Source organism: Scomber scombrus, chromosome 18 (assembly GCF_963691925.1).
Source record: "Scomber scombrus chromosome 18, fScoSco1.1, whole genome shotgun sequence".
In the NCBI taxonomy this organism is placed as follows: domain Eukaryota; kingdom Metazoa; phylum Chordata; class Actinopteri; order Scombriformes; family Scombridae; genus Scomber; species Scomber scombrus.
The window spans coordinates 23,184,118-23,202,686 of record NC_084987.1 but is presented as its reverse complement, the minus strand read 5'-3'; the positions used below and the strand labels follow the sequence as shown (position 1 = coordinate 23,202,686).

Sequence of the window (18,569 nt, the reverse complement as noted above, 5' to 3'; positions counted from 1 at the left end):
AGCTCAGGACATGTCTGAAGGTGTTTAATTAAAAGGTCAAGTGTTAGCTGAGAAAATTGATACCAACTTAAGCAACCTACTATGTCACCTATATGAATAGAATAGACATATTTTCATGTCTTCATCAATGATCGGCTCAATTCTCATCACGCAACTTAAGAAAGGTCAAGACTGGTCTTTGGCAATAGATGTGAATAATGAAGACCATTGACCAATAGATGTGATTGAAAAGGGTATTAAGTGAGCCTTAAGTTTTTGCTTTTATCATCAAAAAATACTTTTAAAAAGGTCAAGAAAGAACTTTAAAGCCCAATTCTATATACTATTTAGCATTAGTGTCTTATGTGGACGGTTGATGTAGCTAAAAATGCAAAAATATAGTGTGAACTTAGGCTGGGTACTGAAATAAATTGATACCAAGTAGTAGCGAAAAATCTCCTGTCAAACGATACCTGCAGTCGATCCTTTTTGCACCCAGAGCTAGAAAATATGACTGTATGGACTTTCTCACAGCAAGTGTTCTTGGATTTAATGCAACATGTGGTTGGCCCACTGCCACAGCAGCTACAACCCATCTGTGGTTTCATTTAATGCGTCTATTCACATGATGGTAATCGAATGAAGTGCTCAGTTGGTATCAGTATCACTTTAAGGGTACTTGGATTGATATGGTAATTTCTGAAAGGATCCCAGCCCAAGTGTGAACTGTGGTGAAATAAACAGTTCTCAATGTGTACAACAGTTTTATTGATCAATGATCAACTCAGGCTTACATGATTACAAGTATACAAGAAAATCATTGACCAGTGAAGACACTTGCACTCGTCCCCTCCTTTACCTTTCTTACCAAGGCTAAGTGGTGGCCAGATCTGCATTTAAAACGAAAGCAAAACACTTCTTTGAACATCTGTAAAAATCTGTCTTAATTTGCTGCGGGTTTGCATGATCTCATACAACTGAAAATCTACCCTCCCAAACATATTCATCAAGTCTGATGTGGGTCAGTATAGACGTGTTGCTACTTGCTACAGACTGCTATTTTCGACCCAATATGGGTGCTCAAACATAATTTAGGAAAAGCAGGAGTTCACTTTAGCTCATGGCACTTTCTCTGCTTTGGCCTCTGGGAGTTGTGAGGTTAATTACACTTGCCTGCCTTCGCTACCTACTGAGGGATAAATCCATCGAGTGTTACAGATGCGACAGAGCTCATGAAACAAACAATCAGTGTTAAATCTGTGTTACCTTCATTTGAACCGGTAAAAGTTAAGAGATCAGGGAGGGCGGAGAAGAAAGAGACAATCTGTCACATCATCGTTACAGCCTACTCTTACTTTTCATCCACACATATGGCACTCATTGAAACACACATACACACAACAGACACACACACCAGACACATCCATACACACAAACTGTCTTCCTCTCTCTCTCTCTCTCCCCTCATGTCCCTCTCTGTTGTATAGGCCAGTGTGAGTCATTCTCATGGGCACACGTCCAGGCTGTTATTTTATACAATTATACAACAGTTGGGTGGCTCTGCATACAGCTCTATCATGGCACTAATATAAAACTCAGGAAATCTATAGATCTGTCATTTTGTTTAAAGTGTTCACTTAGTAAAATGTCTTATAAAGGCTGGTTTCACAGAGCTGAGCTGACTGACGACCATAATGGACGAGGAGGAGGAAGAAAAACGTGTTTTTAAAACCTGTTTCAGTCTTTCAGAGGAGTGTCACTTTATACAAATACTATAAACAGACTTCCTCCAGACATCGTCTATTAAAAGCTCCAAATGTACTAGTACAGCTACTCAGTCAGTGTGTAGACCTGTCACAATAACTACTTTTGTTGGACGATATATCGTCTCAGAAATAATCGAAATAATAAACGATATTATCACTTGAAGATCATTATATACCACTGATATAATGATAATATAATAGCATTATAACAGGGGGTCAAGAAATGAAGTCAATATATAGACATGATGATGATAATTACACTATTGTGCCATAAGTTGTTAATTATTGTGACAGGCCTATCAGTGTGTTAGCAATAGTAGCCATTCAAGTGAAGCTAACACTTCATTTACATGATCGGTTTCTCAATTGTGGCACTGTAAAATCTACACTGAGAACCACACGCAGATTTACACTGTTTAACAAACCACAAAGTGTGAAGGCAGAATTTAACTGAGCAGTATTGACTGTCAATGCTATAATCTCAGCATTGGGAAAACAGAAGAGTTGAGTCCCAGCTCCACACAGCAAACTAAATGTCAATAGTATTCCTGTTTTTGCTGTTACTACAAAACAAACAAACAAAAAAAAATACTTTATCGTTCTGAAATTACAAACACTAATAAAACACTAATGTAACTTAAATTGCAACACTGGCGTACAAATTATATTTAAAAAAGACAAAGAAAAACATTTTCCAACATTTAAGGATTTAAAGGAGCAGTGTGTAGAATTTAGAGCCTCTAGCAGACCAGACTTTGAAAAATGGAATATAACATTCGTAAGTATGTTTTGATCAGTGTATATTCACCTGAAAATAAGAATAATTGTGTTTTCATTACCTTAGAATGAGCCCTTAATATCTACATAGGGAGCGGGTCCTTTATGACAGAGGCCACCATGTTGCACCGCCCTGTTTCTACAGTAGCCCACAACGGGCAAACCAAATACTAGCTCTGGAGAGGAACTTGTGTTTTTTGCAGCCCCACAATATGTTCAACATGCTTGCAGTTGGTTGCAAAATGCAACATCATCACTAGCTGGCACTAAATCTTACACACTGGTCCTTTAATAATTAAATCTTTAAATAAAATCCTTCAAAACATGTAAGATGTAGTGGTGAGCAGCTTGTGTGTTTCCTCTGAGTACTGCAGCTCTCAAAGATCAACCGTTTTATTGTCTGCACACTGACTTATATGTGTATACATTATTTTGTCACTTGTGAACATGCTACATATGTTGTGTGGAACTGGGACTTTAAGCAGCTGACTTTTGACCAACATATGGAAGCAAGTGGGAGTTTTTGCGGAGTCGTCGATGACAATTAGATATACGTTCTCCTATAAAATTTTCGTCGACTTTTAATCTGAAATTTCTCTTGAGAGAAAATGACTTTAGGGAAGCTGTGTATAACATAAACAGGTGTCCTAATGTAAGTATGGTGTCAGTCCATGTTTGTGAAACCAGCCTTTAGACGTATTCTAACAGTATGCATTAGGCATCATCAGTACAGTTCTTAAGTGGCAGGTGGGTCCACAGGAAGCAGGCGGGACCATCATCAGTCCAAAAACTTTAACAACCGTAATCCCCCTCTGCTTCCTGTTCTGATTACAGGGTTGCAACGTCCAGTCAACCGTGCTATGGCGCTGTGCGTTGATCGGTGCGACCGTAAGGCAGCTTTTTGTCTTGTTTTGCCCCATAATGCACTGCTTAATAAGGTCACAAACACCACGAGTTTGACCCCTTTGACCCCCCTATGATCGGGGTGTCGAGGTGTCTGAGGATTTTCTTTTTTTTTAAGTTTGAAAAGCAAACATTTAGTAAAAGAGTTTTTCTTGATGCGGCTTGATCCTGAATTGGCGGTAATTACTGGTCTGTGGCCGTTAAATTCACAATCAAAAGAACGGAAGAATCGTGTGGAAAAGGTTGCCGTCTGTAGAGTCCGTCTGTCACCAAAAGTTGACTGGACTCCTGCACAGTTAACAGTTTGTTTAGCACGTCCACACCTGAGAGACAGAAAGAGACAAATTACTTTAAAGATCCAACAAAGTTATGATAAATAATCCAAATAAAAGCATTAATGTGTAACTGAAGATTATGATCAGGTGATGGATTTGTGTGAAGTTACTCAAAGTGCTTTCATTCTGAAACTGAACAGACAGGAACAAAACAGAGGGGCGGACAGGTGTAGGTGTAGAAGCTGGGTGTTGTCGTACCTTGACGGTGCTGTCCACAGCTCCGGAGAAGAGACGTCCTCTGGACACAGCCAGAGCCGTCACACTGCCCTGGTGTCTGAGCAGAGTCTGGGTACAGATCATGTTATCCATGCTCCACACCTAAGAAACACACACACACACGCACAAAACATTTCACATTACGATTAAACTGCTTCATCATTTCATCATAAGCCCTTGCAGCTATCTAGGACTTATTACTAGTGGGCTCTTTAAACTTTTCTTGGACAATGCACATTAATTGATGCCATTATGAGTCTTGAGGCAGTATGTTGCGCTTTAAAATGTAATGTTACTGATGGACACTAGATACTCTGACTGAATAAGCCTCAACTTCTCTCTAGAAAGTCAGAGGTGTCCAAACTATTCCATAAAGGGTTTATATGGCTGCAGGATTTCATTGCAACCAAGGATCACACCAGACATGACTCATTTAATCAACTGATCTCAGTATTAAGACAGCGGATTGGTCGAATTATGTGTTCCTGATTGGTTGGAACAAAAACCTGCAGGCACACAGCCCTTTAAGGAATAGTTTGGACATTTTGGAAATGATTGCTCTGTTAATAAGATTTGAAGACTTAAAGTAGCTGTGATGAATGACGCTTCAGTCAGCCACTGCTCTCCCCGCCTCCAGGACTCACAATATTTCACTAAGTTTAATGTTACTTGATTATGATACTATTACTAGTAATGGAAGATTTATACATGCTTGTTAAATATATATTATGATTAAAGTGTATATCATCTTTCCACACTCACATGAGGCTGACACACACACACACACACACACACACAGTCCTCACCCTGAGCGAGCGGTCATAGGAGGCGCTGAACACTTTGGTCTGGTCAGGGGTGGAGATGACAGCAAGAGCGTAAACTGTCCCCACATGACCTGTCAGGGTCCGCACCTGCTCTTTAGACTCAATATCCCACACCTAAGGAGGAGACAGACATCATCATCATAACACAGAGAGTCTTGAGGCAGGAATGAAAAGACAAAACAGTGGAATGAGGATTTGTGTGTCACTTACATGAATGAGGTTCTCGTAAGTGCCGCAGACGATGTGGTGGTTGGTAACGGCGATGGAGTACACGCTGCCCCCGCTGGTCTGCAAGACGTGAACACACTCCAGAGAGCGGATGTCCCAAATCTGACACAGGGGAGGGGGGAAGAGACAAACAACAGGGAGTCAGAGATAAAGGAGGGGAGAGGGATTTTATCAGCAGTGGAAACAGTGAGTCGCTCAACAGCTGCAGGTTGTCAATGTTCATCTCCATGGCAACACACAGTGGTGGAGCGATCGCTTGCAATCATGCCGCAGCAGCGAAAACAGGACAAGGAGATGCAGCAGGGAGACAGAGATGATACTCCCACACAGCAGTGAATGTTAGCTTCACATTCACTAACACTCAGTGTCTTTTTGGATTAATTATCTAATCTATGAACTATATAGGACATAATAAAATATTTAATCACAAATTACTCCTATCTGTTTTTTATATAGTCGTGAATAAAAAAAGATTTGAAGTAGGAATATCCTCACATTTAAGAAGCTGTAAGCTGGAAATGTGTCTTAAAGGACTTGAATGATTCATCTGTTCTTGGAAGTGATAGAAGTAATACAAAGTGGGAGATTATCAAGCCACAACAATGCAATGAATTTACTTAATAGTTTGCAATTTCAACTCGTAAAAAGATTTAAAAAGAAATGGGAAAAGTTTTCTTAAACACTGACTAAATTGTATATTTATGGAGTCCTCCAAGATTTATGTTAGTTAATTCAAAGACATTTAAATGCCAAAATGTTCAAAGGTTTTTTTTCCCCCCACTAAATATTGGCAACATTCACCATGACAATTTCTGCAGCAAAAAACTTCCTACATGACCTCTCTGGCTAAGTGCTGGCTAGAGACTAACTGCTGCGCTTATAAAGGACGGTAAAGCGGAGCGCAGATGACTCTATCTGTGCTTTCATCTCCCTTTCCTCATTCTTCATTCTTTCACAGTCGTCCTTCGTTCCCACCACCGGTCCCTCTCTCTCTCTCTCTCTCTCTCTCTGCTTTTCTGTCCTTCCTTTATCTCCTTGCAGCGTCCCTGAGGTATTCATTAGTGACCGACTGTAGCAAGACAGAGGGAGACACACACACACACAGATGCATATACAGACACACAGAGTGCTTTCAACAGTGAGGCAGTGAATAGAGATGACAGTCAGACAGAGACACAAAGCTCTTTTTATATAGAGAAGACAGAACCCAATTACTGGCTACACTATATCCCACATTATACACACAGAGAGAGAGAGAGAGTAGTATCATTTTTTCAAAACAAACAAAATAATATATTATTGAGAATAATAATGGCTAAAAACTCAAGAGGGGATGAGAAGTGCTTTAAGAAGTGTTCTGACTGTGCTGATCATTCCTGTAATGAATTGTAGTGTATTAAGCTCTCTATGGCCAGTGTGAACTCTTTCTACCTTCCTCCAGCTTTTTATTTGTATGCTCCAACTCCAAAGAGAATACTAGCCACTTTCCAAATCCCACTCAGATCTGTCGCTGCCAGATAAATCTGACCAAACACACTCAAATCCTGCTGAACAAATGATAACTTGATGAATTGTATTTGTATGGAGGCCCAAAGCTGTCAAATTGTAGTAAAGGATTAAAAACCTAACTGCATCATGTATTACTATCTAAAAAAAGCATTGTTATTTTTCATTTTCCTCAGAATATTTACAGTTTCACTAACGCTTATATGTTAATAAAATGGGTGTGTCTGTACATGTCCAGAGCAGTGATTGGTCAAGGCCTACAGCTTTATAGTTTGTTTGACCTTATGAGAGAGAGAGTCTATGAAATATCAGGTATGACACAGAAGCATTGTGTCAGTAAACTTCCAAATAGTGTTAGCTAATTAACTTTGTTAGCATTAGCTTACCAGCTGAAATGCTTTAGCTTATGTTACAGGGGTTTATACAGTGATGCTACAGCTGTATGTATATTTAGTGTATAGGGTTGATAAACATTATGTGTGCTGGCTAGATCAGTTTTATGTGCGAGATGATAAAACTGGTGCTATCACTATTTTTAGGTAAGCTAGCTAGTCAACACAGCCGTTCCAATTGTTCCGTATATACCCTAGACAAATTGTTAACCTTGACATATGTGGAGATGTCCATCTCATTATCATACAGGAGTTAGGACATTTTAAAATATGGAGAGGAAAATTGTGTTTTAAATAGGAAATAGATGAATGATTTAATTTTTGCCAAGACCAAACAATAGAAAAAAATAATGTGTTGAATAAAACACAGCTCTTACTATATTACACTCTAGTGTAATGATGTACTACCAGTGTTATTTATTGGTGTTTTCAGTCTTTTTTTAAATTACTTTTCTGATCATCTTTTACTAAATTTGTCAATTTCTGGGCTCCATAAATCTGAGCAGGTCACAACAGCACCATTTACTTTGTTATGCCTCAGCAGGTGCAACAAAACACTTATTTGAACAGTGAGCGAGCAGGAACATGGAAAACCGAAGGAAAAGTCAAGTGGTCAATACAAGACAATCTCCAAAGAGCCTGATGTTCCTGTGACCACTGTTGCCAATATTATTAACAAGTTTAAGGCCGGTGGAACTGTAGCCAACATCTCTGGATATGGCCGCAAGAGGATAATTGGCCCGAGAATGACCGGAAGGATTGCTTGAACGGTCGAGAAAGTACCAAAGAAAAACAACACAGATCCAAGCTGATCTTCAAGTTCAAGGTAAAATAGTTTCAAGTCACACCATCTGTCGCTGCCTGAATGAAAAAGAACTCTATGGTAGAAGGCCCAGGAAGAGCCCACTTCTAAGAGGGAGACACAAAAAATCCAGATTGGACTTTGCCAAAATGCATGTTGACCAGCAACGGTCCTTTTTTGTTAAATCACACCAACCCTATGGAGGAGGCTCTTTGATGTTTTGAGGTTGCTTTGCTGCACTGGGTGCCTTGAATCTGTGCAAGGCACTATGAAACCAGAGGACTATCAAGGCATTTTGGAGCCAAACATACAGGCCAATGTCAGAAAGCTGTGTCTTCGTCACAGGTCATGGGTCTTCCAGCAGGATATTGACCCCAAACAAAATGCACTCAGGAGTGGATGAGAATAAAACACTGGACAGTTCTGAAGCGGTCTGCTATGAGTCCTGATCTGAACTACATAGAACATCTGTGGAAAGAGCTGAAACTTGCAGTTGGGAGTCGACACCCATCAAACTTGAAGGAACTGGAGCAGTTTGCTCTAGAAGAGTGGGTCAAACTACCAGTGGACAAGTGTAGAAACCTTATTCAGAGTTACAAAAAGAGCTTGACTGGAGTTATTGCCTCCAAAGGCTGAGCTACAAAATATTAAGAGAACCAATATTGACGTTTGTTTTATTGTATGAAATAATATGTTATGTTGTGAATCAGTGAGTTAGTTGTATAAAATAATATGTTATGTTGTGAATCAGTGAGTTAGTTGTATTTAATGTGAAATTAAAAACAATGGATACCATATACTTCTATCAGTTTCAGGTTAATCTGTTTATCACAGAAACAGATGGAATGGTATCAGTGTTTTCAGCCACGTTAGTATGAACACTACTTACATCTCCCCAACCCTCCACTTACCTTGATGGTCTGATATGAGCCGCTGTACAAGTGGTTCTGCGAGGCGACCAGTGCTCTAACCCAGTGATTCAGACCAGTCAGCTCCTTCTTCAGCTTCAGCTCCGTACCCACAATGTCCCACACCTACAAAATTCATGGAGATGATGAGAAATAAGACAAAAGGAAAAAAAACTCGACATATAAACTTGACACACTTCAAATAAATCATCAAAAAACAACACCATAAAACTGAAAACAACAAGCTCATTTTTTACACACACACACACACACACACACACACACACACACACACACACACACACACACACACACACACACACACACACACACACACACACACACACACACACACACACACACACACACACACACACACACACACTGCATTGAGCAGAGCTGTGGTGGAAAACAGATGTGGTGAAAGCAGTAAAGTGCATGATGTCACGGAGCTGAAATAGAAAAAAGCTTTAAGATGTGAGGAGGAGACAGAATGGAAGTTGGGTAAGAAAGGAAAGTCCCTGTGTAAGAGCACTGACATCACTCACACACACACAGACCATGTAACCATGGCAACAAAGACCAGGCTACAGCCATCGCTCCTTAGTGTCCTCCGTCTTCTCAATGAGCAACAGTTTTCCAGAGTGAAAACCTATTTTGCAGGTCGCTGCCTAGCAACTACAGCTAAATTCTGTAAATATAGAAATAGATTTCTAGCTGTACATTAACACACACACACTTTGAAAACAACACAAGCAGGGTGATCCATTGTGCACATAACTGTACCTTAATGGCCTTGAGGGAGCCACTGAACAACATGTTGTGGGAGGAGACCAGTGTGCACACAGGGTTATCATGGGCACGGATTGTATTGACTTTCTGCAGGGTCTGGATGTCCCACACCTACACGAGATGAGATACACAACTTCTATGATGCATGCAGAACAATTATAACTTGGAATTGTGAAAGTTCTTCCTTACAAAGAGGAAGCAGGGTCGTGAATAATACGTACGATGATGGTGCAGTCTGCAGAGCCGCTGTATAGCCGGTTACTATGGAGAAACAAAAAGATATGGCTGAGTAAGCTTTTGGGGTAAGGGCTAGTCATTCTCAGTTGATTTTTATGTGACTATGTGAGTTGTGTTACCCCTGGATGCACAGTGCCAGTACGATGCCATCATGACCTTCAAGGGTTTTCTGACACTTGTAGGTGGTGCAGGTGTCCCAAACCTGAGGGGGAAAGAGGACATACATATAAAAAAAGCTGAAAACTTGCACAGGGCTCATTCTGAAGCTTTTTAAAGTCTCTCCTAAAAATTTCTAACACTTGAGTAACTGTATTGGCATTTCTTTAGATATCAACAAAGTCTACAACTCTGGATATTTAATAGAAAACAGGCTTGTGGGTGGAAGTTAACAGATAACTTTAGAAGTAGGTGGGTGATGGCAATGTTCAGACCCAAAATAGCACTGCGTCAAGAAAAAAGAAAAAAAAGAAAAGAGAAGAAAGAAAAGACAAGAAGAAATTGTGTTGATGTGGGTGTGTTGCTTCATACATGAAGATGAAATACATGAAAGTCCAGTTTAATAATAAATCCGTAATGCTCAAGGATGCTGCTGTTGTTTTTGACACAGTGTAAGTTGGTGTGAACAGGCCTTAAAGTTATGTGTGTGTGTGTGTGTGTGAGCAGGTGTTACCTTGATGGTCTTATCTGAGGATCCGGAGAAGAGCAGGTCTCCGGTGGAGTAGACACACAGACACCAGACGGGACCCTGGTGGCCGACGAATGTCCCCTTGCACTTGAAGATCTGCTGGGGGTCGTAAGCTGCACGCAAACACACAAAGAGAGGAAGAGACTGAATTTACTGTTCTTAATGGAAAACTGAATGAGATCAAGTGTCAGTGAATGTGAAATATTTAAGGAAGGAGGAAGAGAGACAAAGAAAATAATTCAGAGATGGAATTTGCATTTGAAAAATCGAAAATAAAAACTTTTACAGATGCTTTCCTCCACAGAGAGAGGTGAAACTTAATGAAGAGAGAAAAGAAAAACAAAAATAAGATGAGATATTTACAGCCAAGGATTCCCATGTTAAGCCTGGCATTGATGTGGGACAGTTCATCCTGCAAAAACACACACACACAATAGATTTGGGATTTGTTCTTGTGTGATCACCAATCCTGGCTGTCTAATTTAAACTTGTATTCCCATATTTACACACATATATGTGGATGTGTCTCTTTTTACAAAGGGCAGACTTACGTTAAGCATGGATGCATCTCTACGAAATTCCATCAGGTCCTCGCTCAGTTTGCTCTGGTTCTCATCCAACACATCTGAAATACACACAGGCATAATATCTCTGAGAGAAGCAAAACAACACCAACATTAGAGTCATAAAACTTTCTCCAGTCGATATTTCTCCGTCAGCAGCTGTGTGGTCCTAAGCTCTTCTTATAAATGTGGTGGAGTTCAGGAATAAGCCGTAATCTGATCAGGACTTTTCTCTGCCAATAACAATACAAGCTCAAAGTATCGGCTGATACTGAGCACCAATCCAATATCAGTGCTCTTAAGTTCCAAAATGTAAATGGTAAATGGACTGTACTTACATACTTATATTGCACTTTTCTAGTCTTTCTACCACTCAAAGCACTTTCAAACTACAAGTTACATTAACTCATTCACACATACATTCATACACCATTGGCAAAGCCATCTGGAGCAATTTGGGGTTAAGTATCTTGCCTGAAGACACATAGACATGTGGACTGGGAATCGAACCACTGATCTTCCGATAATTGGACGAACCGCTCTACCTCGTGAGCCACAGCTGCTCGTTATGTAAAACCCTTCAAAGCTCTGAGTTGAACTGATGAGATGTATGAGGCTGCAACTACAGGTCATTTCTACTAAAACTGCAAGTCATTAAAATGCATTTTTTGTAAAGCACATGCAGGAAGTACTGAAGTATCTGCTGTAACATGTGACTATGCATGCATGAATCCTGCTTTGTTTGATATTTGGGTACTGTGAATCAAAACCAAAATGTATTACAAAAAATAATTTAAAAAATCAGCAGCCACCTCTGTAGTGTACAGGTTAGACATAGTTGGCTGGTTTGTCTGAATAAGCAGGTAACACTGAATAACGTCTTTCACTGCTTACCGAATTTGAGCTCCAGGTTCTTCTCTAGTTGATCTAGTTTCTCAGACAGTTTGCCCAACATGGAGCGCAGGAAAGCAATATCTTGGTCCTTCTGGGCCAGAGTCAGCTGCATCTCATGGAACCTAACAAGGTTCACATACAGGTAGATCAGAGACAAAGAGGAGAGAAACAAACATTTGGATATTTGAACACGTACAGTCGCCTAGTTGTCTTGACTTTGTGTTTATATAATCAACAGCTCCACTTGTGATGTATACAGCTGTAATATGTGTGCTCACCTGTCATCAGTCTGCTGCAGAAACTCCTTCAGCCCTTCAAATTTACACACCTCCAGGTGTGTTTCATATGTGTCCTGGTTACCAATGAACGTACATCTGTCAGAGAGGAGAGGCAGATTAACAGAAGGTAGAGGAGTGTGTTCTATCAATCAATCTATCAAACTTTATTTGTACACCACTTTTCATACAAGGCAATATAACAAAGTGATTTTAAAAGTAAAAGAGCAAATAAAAAAGAAGAAATAAATAATGACTCAATAAAAACAGGAAGTGAGGAAATGCTATTGTAACTCATGAATCCGCAGTGAGGAAACATCAGAGGTAGGATGAAAATGTAAACATTAAGAATACCCCCCAAAAAATAAAAGATTAATAAAATATAATAAAGAAATAAGTCACTATAAAATAAAGTATGTAAAACCAGAAATGTGAGGAGGGGTATTCAAAGGAAAAGGAAAACAAAGTATACAAAAAAAAAACGTGTTTGTGTGAAATGAAAATATAATAAAGACAAAATTAAATAATCTGTCCATATGTGTGTTTTAGGACTCACCCATATTTAGAGTGGGGACACTTGATGTGCTCACACTCTTTGAGGTGAGCCTCCAGGTTCATGGTGAGCAGAGGGGGGCAGGAGGGGTTGTTAGGGCAGCGGACTGGCCTGTAGTCACAACTGACCTCATGTTCTCTGTGGAGGCACAGTGAGTTTGTAGTGAGAAGAGGAGAAACAGTGGAAGTACAACATATAATCTGATCCTTGTCTTGCATCCTTACTTGCGTGTGGACAGTTTGATGGTGAACGGGCAGCCCAGCGGATCCACCTCGTACGCTCCGGGCTTCCCAGCCACCGTGGAGGGAGAGGCTCCGGCTGCTCCTGCACCACTGTTTGTGGCCCTGCAGCCGTATTTACAGTGGACGAACAGCTCTCCAATCTGCTCGGCGACCGCGATGTTGTTCACCACGACCGTTAGCTTAGCCGCGTCCACCGGGCACTTGTCTGTTAGGAATAAAAACAAACAAGAACATGAGGTTATGATACGACTACAACGCTACATCTGACACAGCTAAATGCAAAACATAGACAAGTACAAATGTGCACCACACACACACACTTTAAGTCTTACCTGAAGTCAAGGCACATCGTCTGCAGAAGGTGTGCTAAGGAAAGAGGAGAAAATGTATGAGTCCACATATTTTATTTGTTCTTATTATATTAAGATATAACACCATTGACCATCCACTAAGCCCTGCACCCCTTAGTGACTGTTGCTTTTAGGGGAGTAAATCACAAGTTTCTTCACGATATGATATATCGATTCAATGGACAATGATTCGATGTTTACCGATATCACAATAACATTTCGATTGGATTCAGGAGGCAGCGATCGATATGAGATGATATCACAGCTGATTTAACACAATCATTTCCGCTCATATCAAATCACAAAATGCTTCTAAAATATCATTTGACATTTCTATTTCTGAACTCAACCAGACATTTAAATGGAAAACAATCTATTCTTTTTAATAAAAAATAGACCTCCTGTTCACTATAAAGTGCCTCAATTTGATATAAAGCTTTAACATTTTTGCAGCTGGGCCAAATAACAAAATCTGTAAAAGAAAACACACACCCTATAAAAGAAAATCGAAAAAACCTCAAATCACTATTTTTATACATTAAAGTAGAATGTTTGCTTTTCTTTTAGAACTGCAGTGTCTACCGTGCTGCGGAGGGAAAAACGACAAGTCAAAAGACGAGCAGCAGCACATTTAAGTCTTTCTGTGTGGCTGAGTTTACAGCAACGTTGCATCCGAAGCATCTGATGATAGACTGTATCTATAACCCGGCAATGGACATGCTGCTGCAGCAGCGAAACATGTCACTCTTTTAGAGTCATGGTTTTCAGTTTTTGTAGAAAAAAGCTTCTCAGGACTTTTTTTTGGCCGTTGCCATGTCGCCGCTGGCATTTTGTTTAGTGGTGTGCACGTCCGCCATGGAGACAGTCCGCCGGGGGAATTTCAAATAAAAGCTTGTATTAAATGATCGATGTCTGATGGATGTTTTCATTTTGCATCGATGCTATTAGTTCGTTGCTCATTAAATCGATGTAGATCGGTGTATCATTACACCCCTAGTTGCTAGGCTTGTCAAATGTTTCATCTTTGATTTGCACATATTCAGTCTTCGGCAAATTTATTATTGGAATTTTTTTAAATAATGTGTCCTTGATATTAGATTAAAGTAGACAAGTAGGCTTCTCATTTCCAGTCCCTGAAATGACAACTGTTGCCCTGCAGATTTTATCAGCTGCAGCACGCTAGCTAATTAAGCTGAGCACCATTATCTCAGTTCTCCATCTATTTTGATAATCAAGTAATCGTCTGACTCCAGGTACTTAAAAATGAATATTTTCCGCTTTCTTTAGTTTCTTTGAGATGTGGATCAACAAAACATTGAATCTCTCGAATTGGTTTGAAGACAAGTTAAACTAGTTAGTTGGAGATGCTAAAATTAGCAGCTTATGTTAGAGCACATGATGGGCATGATACATGCTGCTTCAATGTGTGGAGAAATCCAAAGCTTGATAGGCTGGCAGTGCCTAGTTATGGCTGCTAAGCTACGATTGGGAGGGAGTTCTGCAAAATGTCAGTTATAATCTGCCTGTGATGGATCATTAAACGCACCCTTTCAAGGGGAATTTCACACAATTCTAAATTTGGGAGTCAAAGTCAATAATTATATAAATGTTTCTTTTACAATAAGCACAACCAGAGTTTGAAATAAAGAGAAAAGAGAGATGAAAAAAAGAGGAGTAGGTTGAAGAGGACAGATGTAAACTTACCCCACATGTGGTGATGACGGGGTCCTTGAAGACGTTACAGCACAGCTGGCAGCACAGTTTGACTGACGGCTGTTCGGCAAACACCTGGGGCTCCTGCACACAATCACACCAGTTTGATCATTTGCTCAGTCTGTGGTGTGAGTCTGAGCTCCTAAACTATTTTTATACAAGTAAGAGAGAGTGCGTGTGTGTGTGCATCTATTTATGAATGCAACTATGTGCTGTCTATGTACTGTGGATCACTGCTGGGTATCGTACCGTGTCTTCTTCCTCTTCGTGCAAAGAGAAAGTGGATCGCAGAGACATGTTGGACTCTGAATGGAGAGATCGGACTGAGATGGCCGAATCTGACCTCCGAGGAGTACCAATTGGCGGCTGAGAAGAAGAGAGAGACTGTAGAGGTCACAGTCTATTCATACATCAATAAATAGGACATCCAGATGTGTGGGATCTTGTGCAAGAGCCTTACTCCTATATTATATATTCCAGGTGTTTAGTTTTTTTTATTTTACTCCAGGCTCAACAAAAAAAATCCTCAGCTTTATTAGAAATGTGTGTGTGTGTGTGTGTCTGTGTACCATTCCATCATCATCATCCCGGGGGGAGTAGGTTAGAGTGCTGGAGGAGGAAGGAGTTCTTCTGTGCTGCTTGTAGGTGCTGGACGCTTCTGCTGAAAACACATGATGGCAAATTCACATCATAAAGACATGCTGCCACAATAGTATAGAACTTAAGTGAAAACTTAATGTTAAAAAAAGAGAAATAATGATTAAGAGAAAGACAGACAATTTAAATAAAAAAAGGAAAGAAAATATGATCAGAAAAGATTATTTGTGTGTCACCTTTAGCTCCAGCGGGCACGGCTGAGAAGGCAGGGCCGAACGATGCCTCCATCCTGATCTGTGGAGAAGAAAGAAGGGATGGAATGATAAAAGGACGAAGAAAGAAGGAGTTAAATCATTAATTATTTTAAATTAAGCAAATAAATACAGAAAGTAGTACCACACAACATGTAGTATAACCTGGATATTTGCTGTCTTTGTTTCTATTTAAAACAACTACACACACACACACACACACACACACACATATATATAAATAAGCTTCATTCTTCTCTCACACTGAACCACTAGTGTCTCTCACCCGCTGCCGGAGTCTGCTGGGAGGTGGGGGTGGAGGGGTGGATGCTGCTGCTGTTCCTCAGGAGTATCAGTGGTAGCAGAACGTCTTACCTCTGCTTATAACCTGAAACGAGCGCATGAGGACACTGGAGTGGCTAGGCCTGTGAGGAGGAGAGACAACAAGGGGGCATGAATAGAGGTGGAAGTGAGGAGGAGGAGGAATGAAGAGAGAGAGGGAGAAGTATGCTGTGAAAATAATAAGGCTGGTTGATACTCCCCTGAGCAGTGCTGCAAGGATAAATATATGTTAGCTATAAGTTGGCTTTACTTTTTTTTCTTTTTTTTTAACACCTCCACTCAACACAGGAAATATTGGTGACCATAAACGCTTCAAGCTATCTATGATTAGAGGCAGAGATAGTTGCTAGTACAGTGGCATTACTGTTGCTGAATGGATGTCTGACCCAGTTTACTGACTTCACACACAACAATAACACACTCAAACACAAAGATTCCACTTCAATCTTTACACCAAAGATGCCTGTTTTCAGTGCAGTTCAGCTTATTATGTTCTATATTAAAACTGTTATAATAAAGCTTTAAATTACTAATAGCTGAATACAGAAAGCTCACAAATCATTTACTACTTAAAAACTTATATTTCGTTAGATCTGGACTACTTCTACACCGATATTGATGCTGTCCAAGATTCATCTTGTTTTAAAATATCAGTATGTTGTTAAAGAAAGTTCTGATTTGCTCTTCTTTTCTGATTCTTATAGTGTTTAAACAGCGTAACAGGAACACAGGTGACATATTTAAATACATGCGTGCAATACAATTATGAGATAAAAATCGGAGCACGGAGTCAGTGGACTGGAACAGTCGGATAGAGGAAGTTGAAAATAGCAGAAGTAACAGGTTGTCTCATATGCAAAACTGTATTTTAAAAAACAGTATTATTGTTTCAGTTTTTATAGATATATATGAATGTGTGTATGAAAATAGTAACATTGTGTGTGTGTGTGTGTGTGTGTGTGTGTGTGTGCGTGTGTGTGTGTATGGTAGCATTACCTTTTTTCATGCCCTCTCTTGCCTATGTAAAGCACTTTGTGACTTTTGCATGTGAAAAGTGCCAAATAAATACATTAGTGATGATATCTGCTCCTCCTACAAAAGTTATACCCCCTCCTCCCCCTCCCCACGAGACTGATAAACAGCTGACAACAGCAGGAAATATTCTGTGCACAACAGCTGTCTGACCCCCCCCCCTCCCACCCCTAACTTTCATCAACACTTTAATGGGAGAGTGACCCAGCATCTGCAAACCCTCAAACACACCGAGAAAAGGCAAGGGAGGGAGAGAGAGAGGGAGGGAGGGAGGGGAGAGAGATGGGGGGGGGGGGGGGGGGTGTTAGAGAGGGTGGGAGGGACACGGAGACAAAGGCACGAGGGAGGTGTGACAGCCAAAAAAGCAGTGACCCGGACAACTAGATAGTGATGTAAACAGAAAGGTATGCGGACTGTCAGCTCATATGGTAATAGACTGCAGAATCCGCTTGTGAAACTATCCAGGATCTCTAATCCGCTCCAAACCAGCGTCACTGTCTCTTTTCACCAGCCAGGAGATTCCCGTAAAGGGAAAACAGAAAAAAAGGGGGGCGGAACACACACACACACACACACACACACACACACACACACACACACACACACACACACACACACGTTGACTACACACACAAGTTGACTACTGTGACAGTCTAGCTAGCTAAATGTTCAAACGACACAGACAGGAGTGCAACAGTTAAACGCGTGTTAGCTCCTGTAAAAGACGGCTAATAACGTAGCTTCGTATTAACAGTCATTTCTGTCTGCAAGCGTTTTAAAAAAGCGATAATTAGCTAGCGAAAGTGGCTTGTTTGCTAGCTTAAGTTAGCTCTTGTCACATTACTGTTAGCAATCACTGCTGCGAACGGTTTTTGGCAACTTGTACTACCCGCCAACGGAAAATGCACCCTATTGTGTAGTCAGTAAGAGTTTAAAAAATGATAATATTACGGTTTTAGTTTGTGGACTTACCATTATTTTCGCCACAGCGCAGCTGAAAGTCTCCAGACGGCTTCCCAAATCTTTCTCTCGCTGCTTCACGTACACACAGCTCCAATGCCGCAGTGTACTCTGGGATGTGTAGTAGAGTGAGCGCCGCTGTGTGTTTCTACCGAGCGTCCTCCCACTACGCTACCCACAAGCCACCGCGCAGGAACTGCCATTGGGCTTGGTGCTGTCAGTAAATTCCGCAAACCAACTGCAAAGCGAACCATACCCTCATACATCCACCGTCGCTCCGGTTTCGAGCCGTTATTGGTCCTTGCGGATACCGAGCCATCATGCGACAACCACCATCACGTTTTACGATGAGTGCACGTGCACGGTGGTGTGATCGAGGAGAAGCACTACTGCATGCCACAGACAAAAATGTGGATAAAATACCGACCAACAACACAGTGCATCTGT

The 18,569-nt window shown here is 40.6% G+C and overlaps 1 protein-coding gene across 2 annotated transcripts; it reads right to left on the bottom strand.

Moving 5' to 3' along the window:
* Window positions 1-729: 729 nt before the first annotated feature.
* traf7 (TNF receptor-associated factor 7) lies at window positions 730-18,225 on the bottom strand. 2 transcript variants are annotated; one of them, XM_062438711.1, is made up of 22 exons: window positions 18,135-18,225; window positions 16,075-16,213; window positions 15,774-15,831; window positions 15,510-15,601; window positions 15,190-15,306; window positions 14,932-15,024; window positions 13,210-13,243; window positions 12,860-13,082; window positions 12,639-12,773; window positions 12,086-12,181; window positions 11,808-11,929; window positions 10,902-10,975; window positions 10,714-10,762; window positions 10,336-10,463; window positions 9,785-9,867; window positions 9,650-9,689; window positions 9,423-9,539; window positions 8,640-8,762; window positions 5,011-5,130; window positions 4,783-4,914; window positions 3,959-4,078; window positions 730-3,748 (listed from the first exon to the last, which is right to left on the bottom strand). In XM_062438711.1, the coding sequence occupies exons 3-22, from the start codon at window positions 15,823-15,825 to the stop codon at window positions 3,734-3,736; spliced, it is 1,965 nt and encodes a 654-aa protein (XP_062294695.1). In that variant the 5' UTR covers window positions 15,826-15,831; window positions 16,075-16,213; window positions 18,135-18,225; the 3' UTR covers window positions 730-3,733. The 2 variants fall into 2 exon arrangements, with proteins under 2 accessions (XP_062294695.1, XP_062294696.1); XM_062438712.1 differs by having other exon boundaries at window positions 15,510-15,598.
* Between the last annotated feature and the right edge of the window lie 344 nt (window positions 18,226-18,569).